Raw genomic sequence first — 14,165 nt, 5'->3', positions numbered from 1 at the left:
TACATTTTCTAAATTTCTACACCATTTCTTTTAAAGCATTTTTAACTATTGATCATTTTGTGTTTTAATTCATTGTTGTATTTGCCGGTCGGTTGGAGGGTGATTAAAAACAAATTTTACCTAAAGCTGATGTTATCAAGTAGCAATGTATTTGGTTCTTCCTCTTTTTCTCCTGTAGACTGCTGTCATTGATTTGTGGCACCAAAAACAATTTTTATTGTGTATTATCTTAATTTGCAAAATAGTATATTACTTTAAAAAAGTTTTGTTTGCCTTTTTTTTTTTTGCTGACATTTTTGTAGTTTCAATTATTTCTTATAAGACTTCAAAATACAGAATTTTATGTCCAACTTTCAAAAATTCCGCGGGCCCCCTAAAATTGGGACACTTCATACTCCACTTTAACGGAAGTCCTGCATCACTCTCTGGATACCATTCAATCCAAAAAGGACAACAAGCAAAAACATTAAAAAGCGAACAAAAAAGAAGAAGCATGGCCGTATGTATCAAAGAGACAGACAGTTATCACAACTACAAAAGGGGCCCCAGACCTGAAATAGCATTGGACCTTATTAGGTATAAATCCGGCTCTGAGTACAGAATTAATACCCAGTATTGACATCTAATGATAAAAAATAGTTTTAAAACTTTTGTCATTTTGTGTTCCTTTGAGCATCAAATAACCATCAATTGAAAAGCAAATTTTCTTTTACAGTCCATTAAAGAGATAATTTTTATAATTGAAAACCTTTTGCTATGTAAGAATGAAGGCTTTCACAGCTGGTGCCAATAATGTTGTAAGATTCCGGGCTGTTGTGCCATGGTCTGAGTGTTGTTACTCTAAACGTTTTGACCACATCGGCGGTGGTCATCTTCAGTGTTAACGTGGTCGAAGCTTCCAGAGAAGTGACTTCCTTACAACTGATGCAGATATCAAAGTGTTGTCCATATTTATGCGAGAAGATCTTCAGGAACGGGACAAGATCCCCTGTTCCTATGGATTGGCCTACATTGGAACAACAAAAAGAAGTTTTAATACAAGAATAAAAGAACACCAAAGAAATTGCGGTCTGGGCCACACTAAGAAATCAGCAATCAGGGTATATCACTTATAGTAATGGGACCCATGACATTAAATTCAAAGCAACCAAAATACCTTCAAGGACTTCCCACTATCATGCCAGATTGAACAGAAAAGCGATAAAAATTTTCAAAAAACCTAACACTTTTAACAAAAAAGGAAGAAGGAATTAAAATCCGCAAACTATGGCATGCTGCACTTACACGGATTATCCCGAGAGATACCTTAAGCCAACCAGAAACAGCGACGAACATCCAGCAGCCAAATCCCCAACCAGAATGAAGAGAGCGCCAGTTTCAGCCAACCAGAAACAAGGACGAAGGTTCATCAGCCAATCCTGGTCCAAAAGGAATTGAGAGCTAGCTCTTCTCACATAAATAAGAACAACATTTTGATATCTGCATCAGTTCCTAGGAATTCGCCTCCCTGGAAACTTGGGCCATGTTAACACTGAAGTGACTGCTTCAGATTCGTTTGAAATGTTGGGAGTAACAACACACAGACCAGGACACAACAGCCCAGAATCTTCCAACATTATTAACCTTTTGCTAGTTTGTTAAAGGTTTTTTAACACTATATGTAGATTTTATCTGTAGTTTATGTAATAGCAACTACATTGGTTTGTCATTTCATTCTTCTTTTTACTCTTGTTTAATTTGACTCTTTTTTTTCTGAAATTTAAACAAATATTTGCTTATAACTTTGTGTTGTGTTTCATTAAAAACAGTTTGAATTTTCCTTTATTCAAAAGTTTAATTCATTCAGAATTATCATTTTATTAATTTTATGCAAATTGTTTCATTCAAATCTCTGTTTGTCTTTAGGAAGGGAAAAAAAAGTTTGAAAAAGAAACCACTAGGTTCTGTCAATCCTTGGAACGACATTTGAATCTCTCTACAAAGAAAAGTGAAAATCATTTGCTGGAGGTACTATTATACAACAGAAAAACATTGCATAATAATATGTTATACTATATTAGTGAAATGCATTTTTATTTATTTTTTTGTTTTGAGTGCACATTAATGACATACAAGTTAACTCTTCCTTCAGTAATATGTGGCATTATTTAAAACTAGAAAATCATCAAGGTATGATGGATGAAAATTGTTTTGACCTTTGAACAAAGCAATTGCCTGCAGGGGTCTGGCCAGAGGAAATTTGAGTCCGTTAACGGACCCTGCACAAAAATCTAATCAACCAAAATGGACCTTTCACAAAAATCCAATCAACCAAAACTGACCCTTCACAAATCCTAATAAACAAGAACAGATCTTTCAAATTGTTTATTGAAACAGCAAATCTTAAATTAAAATAGCTCATATTTCCCGTGTATAAAACCAATAATTTTTGGAACTAAGTTAAAATACAGGGATGAACTTATACAAAATCAGCTAATTTTTCAGAAAAAAAAAATCGACACTCTTGTGATGCTTCTGCAAGCGATAAAATAACGACTACTGCCAAATAAATGTAATGCTTGTTTGTTTCGTTGAAAGAAATTAACAGCTGAAAGTCAGTTTGATTTTGAATAATTTTGCGTGTTTGTTTTATCATAGCTATTAAGCAGCAGTGTTGTTGCAAACTTATCTGAAAAGGCTTGGTAAGCACTTTGCCTCGTAATCACTATTCTCCTGCTCCCATGAATTAATAAACAATAAATGTACTTTGAATTTCAAAAGGATAAAAGGGGTTGAGAAAAAATGATGGCTTCAGATAAGCTTACCAACTTTAAAATTATCACCACTAAGTGTTTTACCAGCTTGCCAATATTTGCGTTTCTACGGTGCAATGTGTAACTGTTTTCTTGGGAGACAATTGTATGGGTTTGATTTTTCAATGCTAACACGTTTATTTTTAAATTAACTCTTTTTATTTACCATTTGTTCCTTTAGATGCCTACATTTTTAAAAGTGCAATCTTTTTGCATCCGATATGTGAATCATATTTTATTCTTTTTTCAAGCTAACTTTGTTTTATTAGGATACAAATAAATGAAAAGTTTCTTTATTTTGTTAAAACACTTATGTCAAGTGTTTAAAGCAAAATTATATTCTCTAATATGAGTTAAAAATTAAAATGTGGAAGCGTGGTTTAATTTTATTTTTGCTTCAACTGTGTCGATAGATATTAATGGTATGCTTATCATAGGCCTCTAAAATGCGATTCTGAAATAATTTTATCAAAAATATTTCTTTTACAAGCTATTTTTATACTTTTGATTCCTTCACTTTGAGTATTGCGATCTCTCTGCTATGGAAATCGGATTTTTCGAATTTTTGATGTTTAGTACGCTTTGTTAAGAGGTAAACAAATAAAATCACTTTTTGTTTTTGTTAAAATCACGGAACTTATAAGTTTTAAACCAAATTATGTTCTCTTAGAAGTGTCTTGGGCCAAAAAAGTCAAATGTTGAACCGCTGCCTGATTTTTTTTTTTTGTTACTATTATTTTAAATACTATACAAAAAACACTTCTAGTACAATTGAACAGAAAGTAAAATGGTAAATAAATATTGATACTTGAGGGTTGCCCATCCCCAAGAAAGCGATGCCACATCCCCCCCCCCCCCTCAAATACTAGAAAAACTCTCAATAATGATATTCTCAACAGAAAAGAGGAAAATACTCAACTTTAAGTTCCAATGATGCAGTATTTGCGCCATCAAAATTCTGAAATTTTTGTTTTTGCATTTTTTTTTTTTCTTTTTTTTTGCAAAATAGGTGATTTTCACAAAATTAATTGATTTTTCACAAAATTATTTCATTTTTCACAAAAGAACGGACCTTGTGAAAAACCCTGCACAGACCCCTGGCCTGTTTCATGATATTTTGATTGTTGATATTAAACCCTAACCCCAGTGATTAACCCTAAACTCCAGTAGGTAGTGTTAATTGTTGACCACTTTTTTGTTTCTTCTCCTAAAATTAGTTTCACCAGTAAAAACGTTAAGTAATCGGACCCAGTTCAGCCTTGTCAAAATAAAGCATTTCTCTGCATGTCAAACATTAGTAAAAAATATTATAAAATTATCATGCTATGGCCTGAGTTTCATTGTTGATGACATCAGAGTGCTACTCGATCAGTGAATTCGCTATTATACAGGGTGTCCCAAAACGACCGCATAAACTAGATGCATAAGCTAAATTTTGCACAGCTAGATTCCTCGTTGAGAACACATAAAACTGCCCAGAAAAGTGTTCCAGTATGGTTCATATTTTACTAGAAAAATACGAAAAACAAAGTATGACGTCAGTACTGGTGCAAGAAAAAGCACTTTATTGAACATATCAACAGCAGTATACGAGCATTACATATAACAACAAATAGGTGTAATGTCATTTTAAACATTATCGTCTGGAAAGACATGCAAATACTGTATGTTCAATGAAGTGTTTTTTCCTTGCACCAGCAATGACATCACTTTGTTTTTGGTATATTACTCGTAAACTGTGAATCATATAGGAACACTTCTTTGAGCAGTTCTTATGTACTCCCAACGAGGAATCTAGCTGTGCAGAGTTTATGCGGTTGTTTTGGGACAACCTGTATATATGAGGATAGTTTGAATTGGTATGGCAAAAGAATTAACTTAAAATCTTTCAAAAAATGTTTCAGAGACTGTTAATAATCCCTTTGCAATTTAGAATGAGCTATTAATCTATTAGATTAAAAACTAAGAGTAAACAAAGGTATGATTGTATTCATGTATGTGCGTTTATCATCTCAAGAACTGCCAGGAGTGGGAGGTTGAAACAAGTACCAAAAAATTATTTTCCAAGTAACTTATTTTTCCAAGTTTCATCTTTGTAGAACTTTAATTGATAGATACATTACTTTGAAAAGCATTGCTTGTTTTTTGTACTAATTTGAGAGGTGAAAACATTCTTGCACATTTTAACTTTTTATACCAATTGTTCATTAGAACTGGGATTATAGCTGTTTTCAGCAGATTCTGAGGCTTGTTCCTTGTGTAAATTCTAATTCTTCACTCTCAATAACTGCCTATTCTTTTTGGCAGATGATCGAAAAGGTGCTGTTTTACCTGTTTGTGATCAAATAGAACTCTTATAATTGTTTTTATTATGCATTATGAGGCTCTGCTGGCAGCTCACTTTCTTTTTGTAACTTAAAATTTATTTTCTGTAGCACACAGACAAGCAAGGCACTATTTTTTATAGTTTAAACAGAAGCTTTTTTGCCATCCTTATTATAATTGGGAGGCTAACCTGATTTATTTTTTTCTCCAGATGATTAGTTGTTTATGTTTGAACCAAAAGTGCCAAAATACCCCATTCTAATTAGAATCTTTATATGGTTTGTATGCTTTTAAAAAACATTAAAAACTTTGTGAAATAAAAAGTTTAATTTTCAAGTGCTTAAGAACTTTGTAAAAGTTAAACTATACATTTAATCCTTGAATTTTGGGATTTATTTTCAAAAAGTTAAATTGAATATCTTGTCAGAAGTTTTTTGTCTCTGTTTTTTGTGATGGTTTTTCCAATTTTATTTGCTAACTCTGAAAATCGAATATTTTAAACAAAAATCCAATCATTTTGGAGAATTTTTTTTATTTTCAACCAGCATCAAATTTAGTGCATTGACGTATTTAAGACATATTTAACTGAATTTTCAAAGAATAACTCATTAATGAATTTTTTAGAATAATGAACATGCTAGGTTCAAAAATATTCTTCATTCTCATTCTCTTCCTTGATTAATAAAAAGTTTATTTGCAGTTTTCTTTTAATAGTTCATGTTAGATAATTAAATGTGAAACAATTATTTTTTTTATGAAGAACATTGTTAAAGCTACAATCATGTTTTTCCTTCAAACGATGATAAATAAAACCTACATTTCTTAATTCATGCAGTTTTTTTTCCTGTAATGATGTTTTGGTTGCCTTGTGTGAAAGCTTGGTAGAGATGTACTTTGACCATAAACATTTCATAATTTCCTTTATTCGCTTTTTAATGATAGTTGGTATTGAATACATTCAAAGTATATATATTTGGATTTAAATATGCATGCATTTGCCAAATTCTGTTTAAATATAAAGTCAACGATAGTTCCTATGCTTCTTATTGTTAAAGTTGGACAAAATTAGTATTCTTCATACTGGATTTTTTACTTTTATTGAACTTATGATTTAGTGGACTCTCTTTCTGTGGGATCTGAGATAAGTGCATGTTCATTTAATTTAGGTTGCTTTTTTTGTTTAAAACAGATTGTTGTAGTTATTGTTGGATATAGATTTTTTTTTTATGTTGCTATTTTTTTGTGGAAAATTGTCATCATTATTTAATTAAATTTACATAAAGTGTAGTTTGTTCTTACCTACTTGGCCATCCATATAAATATTCTACTTAAATTACCATTGCATCTTTTCTGTTTATTTATTTATTTTTTGTGGAATTAATTCTAGATACAGGGTTTGTACTAGTGATGTTCCGGATATCCGAGGGAAAATAAAGATCTGTATCCGTATCGGTTACTTTTTTGATGGATCTAAAACGGATCATTTCTATTCTAAAAATTTTTAAATATTTGAATAAAATACTCTTAAATTCTATTTAAATTACATATTATTCCCTATTTAAATTATAAGGTATCCTTTCAGAAGCCAATTTGTACCCCCCCCCCCCCGTTGCAAAAAGAAAGGGAAAATAAATTTTAAAAGTGTGTATCAGTGTGTCTTTTTGTGGCATCGTAGCTCCTAAACAGATGAACCGATTTTGATAGTTCATTTTTCGTTCAAAAGGCGGCTTGATCGAAAGTGTTCTTAGCTTAGCCTTGTTTTTGTAGAACTTTAATTACCGAAGATATTAATTAAAAACCGATTTTTAACGTTTTTCACAATTATGGTAGTAAAAATTTACCAGTACGTTAAAAATGTTGGCCCTAATTGAAAGAACGAAGTTTTCTGCATTAGATATTTATTTGAAACTTCCCACTTATATACAGTAGGAGCTATAACCTTGTTAAGTAAATTCTAAATGCAATTCTAAGCCTTTATATGCGTGATTGGTAGCGATTTCATAGTCGGAAGATAAGGAGAAAAAGCTCAATGATTTAAATTTTTTACATGCTGTCAGTTCCTATTTGTTAACAAATGTGTGTTCTGACCCGCGAAATTCATCTTAATATGTGGTTGGCTCTTTGGAACATGTTTTGTTTTTTTAATTTTCAATTTAATATTAGTTTCTGTTATTGATTTGGGGTTTCAGTTATTCTTCATTTCTGTTTTTCTTGGCATCCTTCAAAAAAAGGGATACTAAATTCTCTAATTACTGTTTGTAAAGGTGTTCCCGGCTCTGTATTTTGTCGGTCGGAGAAGTTCGGTGGAATGGGTCATTGCTGCATTTATGCTGAAATGAAATGGGAAAAATTATTTCTAGCCTGTCCAGTAGCAGCTTTACACTCTTGCTTTTGTATCCTACATCCACTGAGTTAGCTAGAAATAATTTTTCACATTCCATTTAAGCATTAATGCAGCACTGAACCAGTCCTTCCAACTTTTCCTCAATTTTAACGGAGATTTCTGTCTCTAATTATCTGTTGTATTGATTTCAACGGGCTGGATTTAGACTTAGCGTGCCCTTTAAGCTATTTCAGGTTTTTGGTCTGTTTAGTAGTCTGGTCAACTTTTCTATCGGTGGCAAAAAAGGCCATTTTTTAAAGCCCCCCCCCCTTCCATGCATTATACATAAGGTCTAAGGTGGAAAATGGAGTCCCTTTTAAGTAGGGGGTAGAATATCTCCAATTTTAGGGGGTCCGGAGGTTCCTCCCCCGGAGGAATTTTTGTAAAATAGATATAAAATTCTGCATTTTAAAGCCTTAGAAGGGGTAATTGGAACTACTAAAATCTCGGAGACAAATAGCAAAACACTCTTTTGCAAATTACGATAATACACAGTAAAAATGTTTTCGGGTTGACAAATCAATTACAGCAGTTTTCAGAGAGAAAAAGCGTGAAAGAATAGAAGATTATGCATTGTTATTTGCTTACTTTGGCTGTCGGTTCAATTAAATCAGTTTTTGATCACACCTCTAACCCACCAACAAATACAACAATGAATTAAATACAAAATGATCAACAGTAAAAAAAATGCTTTAAAAGAAATGGTGTATAGATTTAGAAAATAGACCCATTGTATTGTAATAAATCTGAATTGTGCTATCTGTCAAATGTCTGAGCAAAAGTCGGACTTCCACCTAAAATGGGGTTCAGTCAAACGGAAGCCGCTCATATTAGCCTCAAAAGTGGATTAACGTCTCTGTTATTCATTACCTTGGGTGCTCCAAGGGCCACCAGGAACAACAACAACATTTTAAGTTTAAAAGGAAAAAAAACTATTGATTTCCCTTTTCAACAACTTTTTATTTTTAATTACAAGTAGTGCAAAAAACGGAAAAAAAAATAGAGGTAGTTTTTTTTTTTTTTTTGTTCCCTTCTGGGCTGAACAGATTAAATATATGCAGAAGAAGTAAGATAAACGCAAGTAATACAAAATAATTTCCAAAATCACTGCATTCGGGATTAAATAAACAGCAATATATGAAACATATGAGTCACAAAAGTTTATCTCAAGTAATATGCTACAGAAACGTGAAAACCATGATTTTTATATTTTTGATGCAGGATGTGGCAAGGAGCTAAACTTGACATATTTCTGCATTTCTCTCCCCCCCCATCATTTGTTATAAATTTTTAAATTTATGGTTTGTATCCATACTTTTCCAAATTTTCAAGGTTTTCAAGCACTTTAAAATGGAATTTATTTTTTCAAGTACTTTTCTTCTTTTCTTTAAAGAACAAATCATGCTTTCAACAAAGCGAATGCCCTCAACTATAGCTTGTTTAGTTTATAGGTAAATCCAGTTTTTTTTTTTTTTTAAATCTTTGTTATAGTTTCCAATTTGTTGAAACAGTCGTTGATTATTTTAAGTATAGTGGCTGATTACTTATATTTTCACTCATATACTTGCTCTAATGGTTTTTGTAGTGTTCGCTTGTTGTGTTTGAAGGCGTAACGAGCGGATAGCGATGCAATAACGATAGACGCTATTTTGCATTAGCACGCTATACTTCTATTATTACATATAAAAGCGGCCACAACACATTAATAAACATATACATATCTGAAGCTAACATGCAACTTTCTATGACGTCGCGCCTCTTGCGATAGTCCTGTTCGATTCACTGTCTCTCTCTCTCTGTCTGAACACGGTTACAGTTAAAGTCTTTTATTACACAGTTTTCAATTCAAAGTAGTCGTTTTCAACACATTTCAACAACCCGGTAACAGCTTCACTCTTTGTAATACAGTGTACGGTGCCCCTCCCCCTTTAGAAAAGGACAGTCGCTATTCTCTTCATTTTCACTTCTGAACTTTTAAAAAAAAGAAAAAAAATCATGATTTTTTCTTTTCACATTTTTGAAGGTGTGTTGTTACCATGTATAAAGTTTTTCCAAGACTGGGGGGGCACTGACCCCCCTCGCCCCCCATAAATCCGCCCATGTATAACATCCTCTACACAAAGGATTGTCGGTTACACCCATCAGATTAAGAGGCCTATTAAGAGAGCAATGTCCAGTTAGTAACCCAACAGACTCATCCCAACATGATCTCATTCCTACTCAAGTTAAGCAGTTCCTTGGATCTAAGCCAGGTAGGCTGCTGGTTTAGAGTCTTGGTCTGTCTTTGAGAGTCGAACTGAAGCCACAAGCCATATGATTCATCCAGAGGAAGGTTCTTTGCAGTAGTCCTTACTGCATTGTAGGGCAGGTAGAGGACAGGCTTGGGTCCCATAAATGGTGCATTGGAGCCCTGCTTAGCTAACTGATCTGCCAATTCATTACCCACAATGTCATGGTGACCAGGAACCTAGTAAAGGGAACATTATTACTGCCAGCTAGTCTTACCAGTGCATTATGGCACTCCCAAACGGTTTTGGTGGAGAAGAAGTCTCAATTGAGAGCTTTCAACACAACTTGGCTATCAGAGAATATCCTGATAACCTTCCCGCTTATGCCTCATTCTAGGCAGTTATTTACACAAGCCAATATGGCTAAAGTTTCTGCCTGGTAAACAGTAGCAAGCTTCCTTAATGAGAAGCACAGATTTGTGGTATTGCTGCTGCAGTGAACCAGTTCCAGATGCAGTCTTGGAACCATGTGTAAACCAGATTTCGTGTTTTTTGCCAATGATGTCCTGTACATCTTTCCATTGCTCTCTGGACTGAAACACAATGTTGTAATTGGCATTGAAGGTGAATTGTTTTAACATCCAGTCTGACGGCATCATAAAGTAAGGATGCTTACTAGTCTTTGCACACAGTTTATCGTACAGAGACGGGTAATGACGAGACTTCCAGAGACCCATGAGCTTGAGGCGGTACGCACACAAAATCGCCTCCATTTCCACTTGCTTATGTAGCCAAAGTAGGCTAAGAAGGAACTCAAGGCTATGGGAAGGAGTAGTTCTCATGGCACTAGTGATTGCAATAGTAGCCATCCTTTCTACTTTGGTGAGGCAACCCTCAGCCATTACGGTACAGGTTTTACCCCACCAGGCAATTGCCCCATATGTAACCATAGGTACAATTACTCTAGTATAAACGCAATGAGCAATTTTTGGAGAAAACCCCAATTATTACCAATGGCATGCCTGCAAGACCAAAAGATCCTCTTGCCTTTATCGGTAATTAGCTTAAGGGGAGGATTCTATGTCAAAGTTTTGTCAAAGATCACACCCACGTACTTGACCTTACTTGAGTTGGCAAGAGGAGAACCAAAGAACTCAATTATCTGCAAATCTTTGAGACGTTTTGGAGTGAAGGGAACCAAATAGGTCTTATTCGGATTGATTGTAAGACCTGCCTCCAAACACCACTTTTCAACTTCCTTAAGGTCAGACCTCATGAGATTTGTAACAGTATCATGGAACTTGCCCCTTATAACAAGGGTTATGTCGTCCGCATAGCCAATGCAGTGCAGACCTTTACAACGAATTCTTTCCAGAAGTTCATCAACCACCAAGCACCAAAGCAGAGGGGAGAGAACACCCCCTTTTGGGCAGCCACGGCAGTTACCCACCACCATAGTTTTGCCCAGCATGCAAGCTTTTGCCATACGAGTTGTTAGCAGACTATTAACCCATACAGTACATATCATGGGATCAATTCCCTTGTGTGCGAGACAGTTATTAAGTCTCAGTGGGGACCTTATCAAAAGCTCCCTCTATGTCAAGGAAAGCAGAGAGACCTAATTCTTGTCCATTTACTGCACTATCCAGAGCTGTTGTCAGGTCATAGAGTGCAATCTCAGTGGACCTTCCAAGCTGATAAGCATGCTCACACTTAGAAAGAGGATTGGTTTTCAAAACACTATCCCTGATGTGCCCATCAATCAGTTTCTCCAGAGTTTTTAGGAGAAAAGAGGTAAGACTGATGGGTCTAAAGGATTTCGCCTCATTGTAGTTTGGCTTACCTGGCTTGGGTATGAAGATTACCTTGCAAGTTCTCCATGCATAAGGCACATATCCAAAAACAAGACAGGACCTGTAGATCCTACAAAGATGTGGTGTGATAATATCCACACCTTTCTGCAGGAGAGCAGGTATAATATCATCTGGTCCAGCAGATTTAAATGACTTGAATGAATTAATGGCCCACTCAATCTTACCAGGGGTCACAATTTCACCCGCTAGTTGCCTCTTTTCCTTACTACCACGTAAGGAGTGTATCGGAATATCAGGATGACTTTCGTCATCTTAAATCATAGAGCCAGGAAAGTGTACCCTAAACATTTCTATTAAAGTGCTTTCCCTGTCTTCGGTAAAAGAACCATCTTCCCTTTCAATGGAACCCAGTTGACAAAATTTGTCTCTAGAGAGTATTTTCATGAGTTTATATAGCAACACGAGAAACACTGTCCAAATGGCTACAGAACTGTCTCCAGTTATCCTGTTTACTGGTTCTGATTGCCTTATTGTAATTATTGCGAGCTTCATGGTACGATGACCAATCGCCCGTTTTCTTGGCCTTATTAAAAAGTCTTCTGCTATTCTTTCTTAATCCACTAAAATTTTTACACCACCAAGAAACTCGTATTGGTAAACTAGTGGAGATTGCATTGCAATTATGTTGATAAGATTGGAGTATAGATTGTTGAAGTGAATCAAGAGCTAGTTCCAAGTCTATCAACGAAATAAGTTTAAAATTCTTACCTGCTAGGGAGACCCTCAGATCTTTCTGATAGGAATCCCAAAATGTTCGTTTGGGATTCCATTCCTCCTGCAGTACGCTTAGTGCAGGATCTGAAAAAGTCATAAGGATTAGTCTATGGTCAGATAGGGTAATCCAGTCTGACACTTGCCAGTCTCTTACGCAGTTCAGTGCTCTGTCATTACATATCGTTAGATCAATAACTTCTGTTTCTGGTAATAAAGGTAGGTTTATTACCTCTGTTGAGGATATTTAGGTTGTTACCTAACAAGTACTCTATAAGCTCCTCGCCTCTCTTGTCGCAATCACTGCTTCCCCACACAATGTGCTGAGCGTTAGCGTCGCAGCCAATAATAAACTTCAGCCTAGCATGCACACAGAATTTTACAAAATTCCTGGCTGATGTCGCTAAAGGAATCTTATCCTCATAGGGTAGATAAGCCGACATGAAACATGCCGGAGCACCATCTTCATTAAATACTCGGATGGGGACGTTATCACCGTCAAGAAACTTCGGTAGGCACAGAGCATTCAGGCGCTTGTTAACAACTACGCAGGCTCTCGGTCTACTGGAAGTCAGATCATAGAAGATATTACCACAGCTACCCAGTCCAAGGATTTTTCCCATGGTTAACCCAGGGTTCCTGTATTATGACAATGTCAATCCTTCCGTCAGCCAAGTCTTTACTGAGAAGAGCAGTAGCAGACTGGCAATGATGAAGGTTAAGCTGCGCAACAATGATGCCAGGCACCGCCATTGCTGAGAGCGGGCTTCTAAGCAATTCTTCTGCTTGAGCTAAGGGGCAGCTTCTTTGTTAGGATGAGTATCCTGTAAGAGGGTCTCATCCGTTAGCATGACGTCAGAATCTGCATCTGAAATGTCAAGATTTTCCTTAAAGTTTGAAATCAAACTGATAGTAGGTTTAGGAGAGTTAGAACCATTCTCTTTACTCTTAATACTTATTTTAGGAGTGAATCCAGATGGCGTCTCAACCACCAAAGTTTCCATCAATTCTATCACTGCAGGATCTGGAATATAAAATCCCAGCAGGAGTTTCAACAGCCTCCACATTATCCTTGGGCTCCAGTGAAACATCGGAGTCCTTGGATGAGACAGTTTCTACACCAGGAGAATTTTGTGTGTTGGGATCGTGCAGGATCTTACACAGATCCTTACCAAACCCCAACAAACAATTCCAGGTTGGACTTCTTAATGAACTCGGCTGAACCAGAGTCCACCTCGAAGATCCACTTGACATAGTTGTCTTTGATGACCGTTTTGTCTGTTGCCCTCCAGCTGCTCGTATTGAGGCCGGGATTAAGATGAGGAAGTCATTTGAGGACCTTGCTCCAAGGCTACAGGGTTTATACACTCTTGAGACCTTGAAAAGTGCTTGAAAAGAAAAGTTTATTTTTAAGTAATTGAAAACCTTGAAAAGGTTTTCAAACCTTTAAAAAGTTTCTGAATGCTTGAATTCTTTCAAAAATCATTGTGCTTACCCTAATAGCACAGAGACCAAAATAAGATGCTTTTGTGGCCCTAGCATGCGTCACAAGCGATGTTGAAAACAGGTAACCTCAACTTAGGAATGTCAGTTCTCGGTGATGTACACAGTGCGACGTTGCAGTGACAACGTCTGTCGATAAGTTCAGTGGAATAGGTCAACGCTGCATTTTTGCTGAAATAAAATGGGAAAAATTATTTCTAGCCTGTCCAGTAGCAGCTTTATACTCTTGCTCCTGTATCCTACATCTACTGAATAAGCTAGAAATAATTTTTCATATTCCATTTAAGCATTAATGCAGCGCTGAACCATTGCTTTCAACTTTCCTTCCATTTTAACAGAGATTTCTTTA

General features: G+C 35.6%; 1 protein-coding gene across 2 annotated transcripts in view; it reads left to right on the top strand.

Annotated features, from left to right (window-relative positions):
* LOC129218028 (rho GTPase-activating protein 26-like) overlaps positions 1–14,165 on the top strand; it is a 194,818-nt gene that overhangs the window by 32,790 nt on the left and 147,863 nt on the right. Inside the window, exon 5 of one of the 2 annotated variants that reach the window (XM_054852206.1) lies at positions 1,906–2,007. The exons of the other annotated variant lie outside the window; for it this stretch is intronic. Within the exon in view, the coding sequence (XP_054708181.1) occupies positions 1,906–2,007 (102 nt within the window). The remainder of the gene's footprint in view (positions 1–1,905; positions 2,008–14,165) is intronic. 2 annotated transcript variants of the gene reach the window in all.

The sequence above is a fragment of the Uloborus diversus genome, chromosome 3 (assembly GCF_026930045.1).
Source record: "Uloborus diversus isolate 005 chromosome 3, Udiv.v.3.1, whole genome shotgun sequence".
NCBI lineage: Eukaryota > Metazoa > Arthropoda > Arachnida > Araneae > Uloboridae > Uloborus > Uloborus diversus.
The sequence above is the reverse complement of the archived record's forward strand: the minus strand, read 5'-3'. Positions and strand labels throughout refer to the sequence as shown.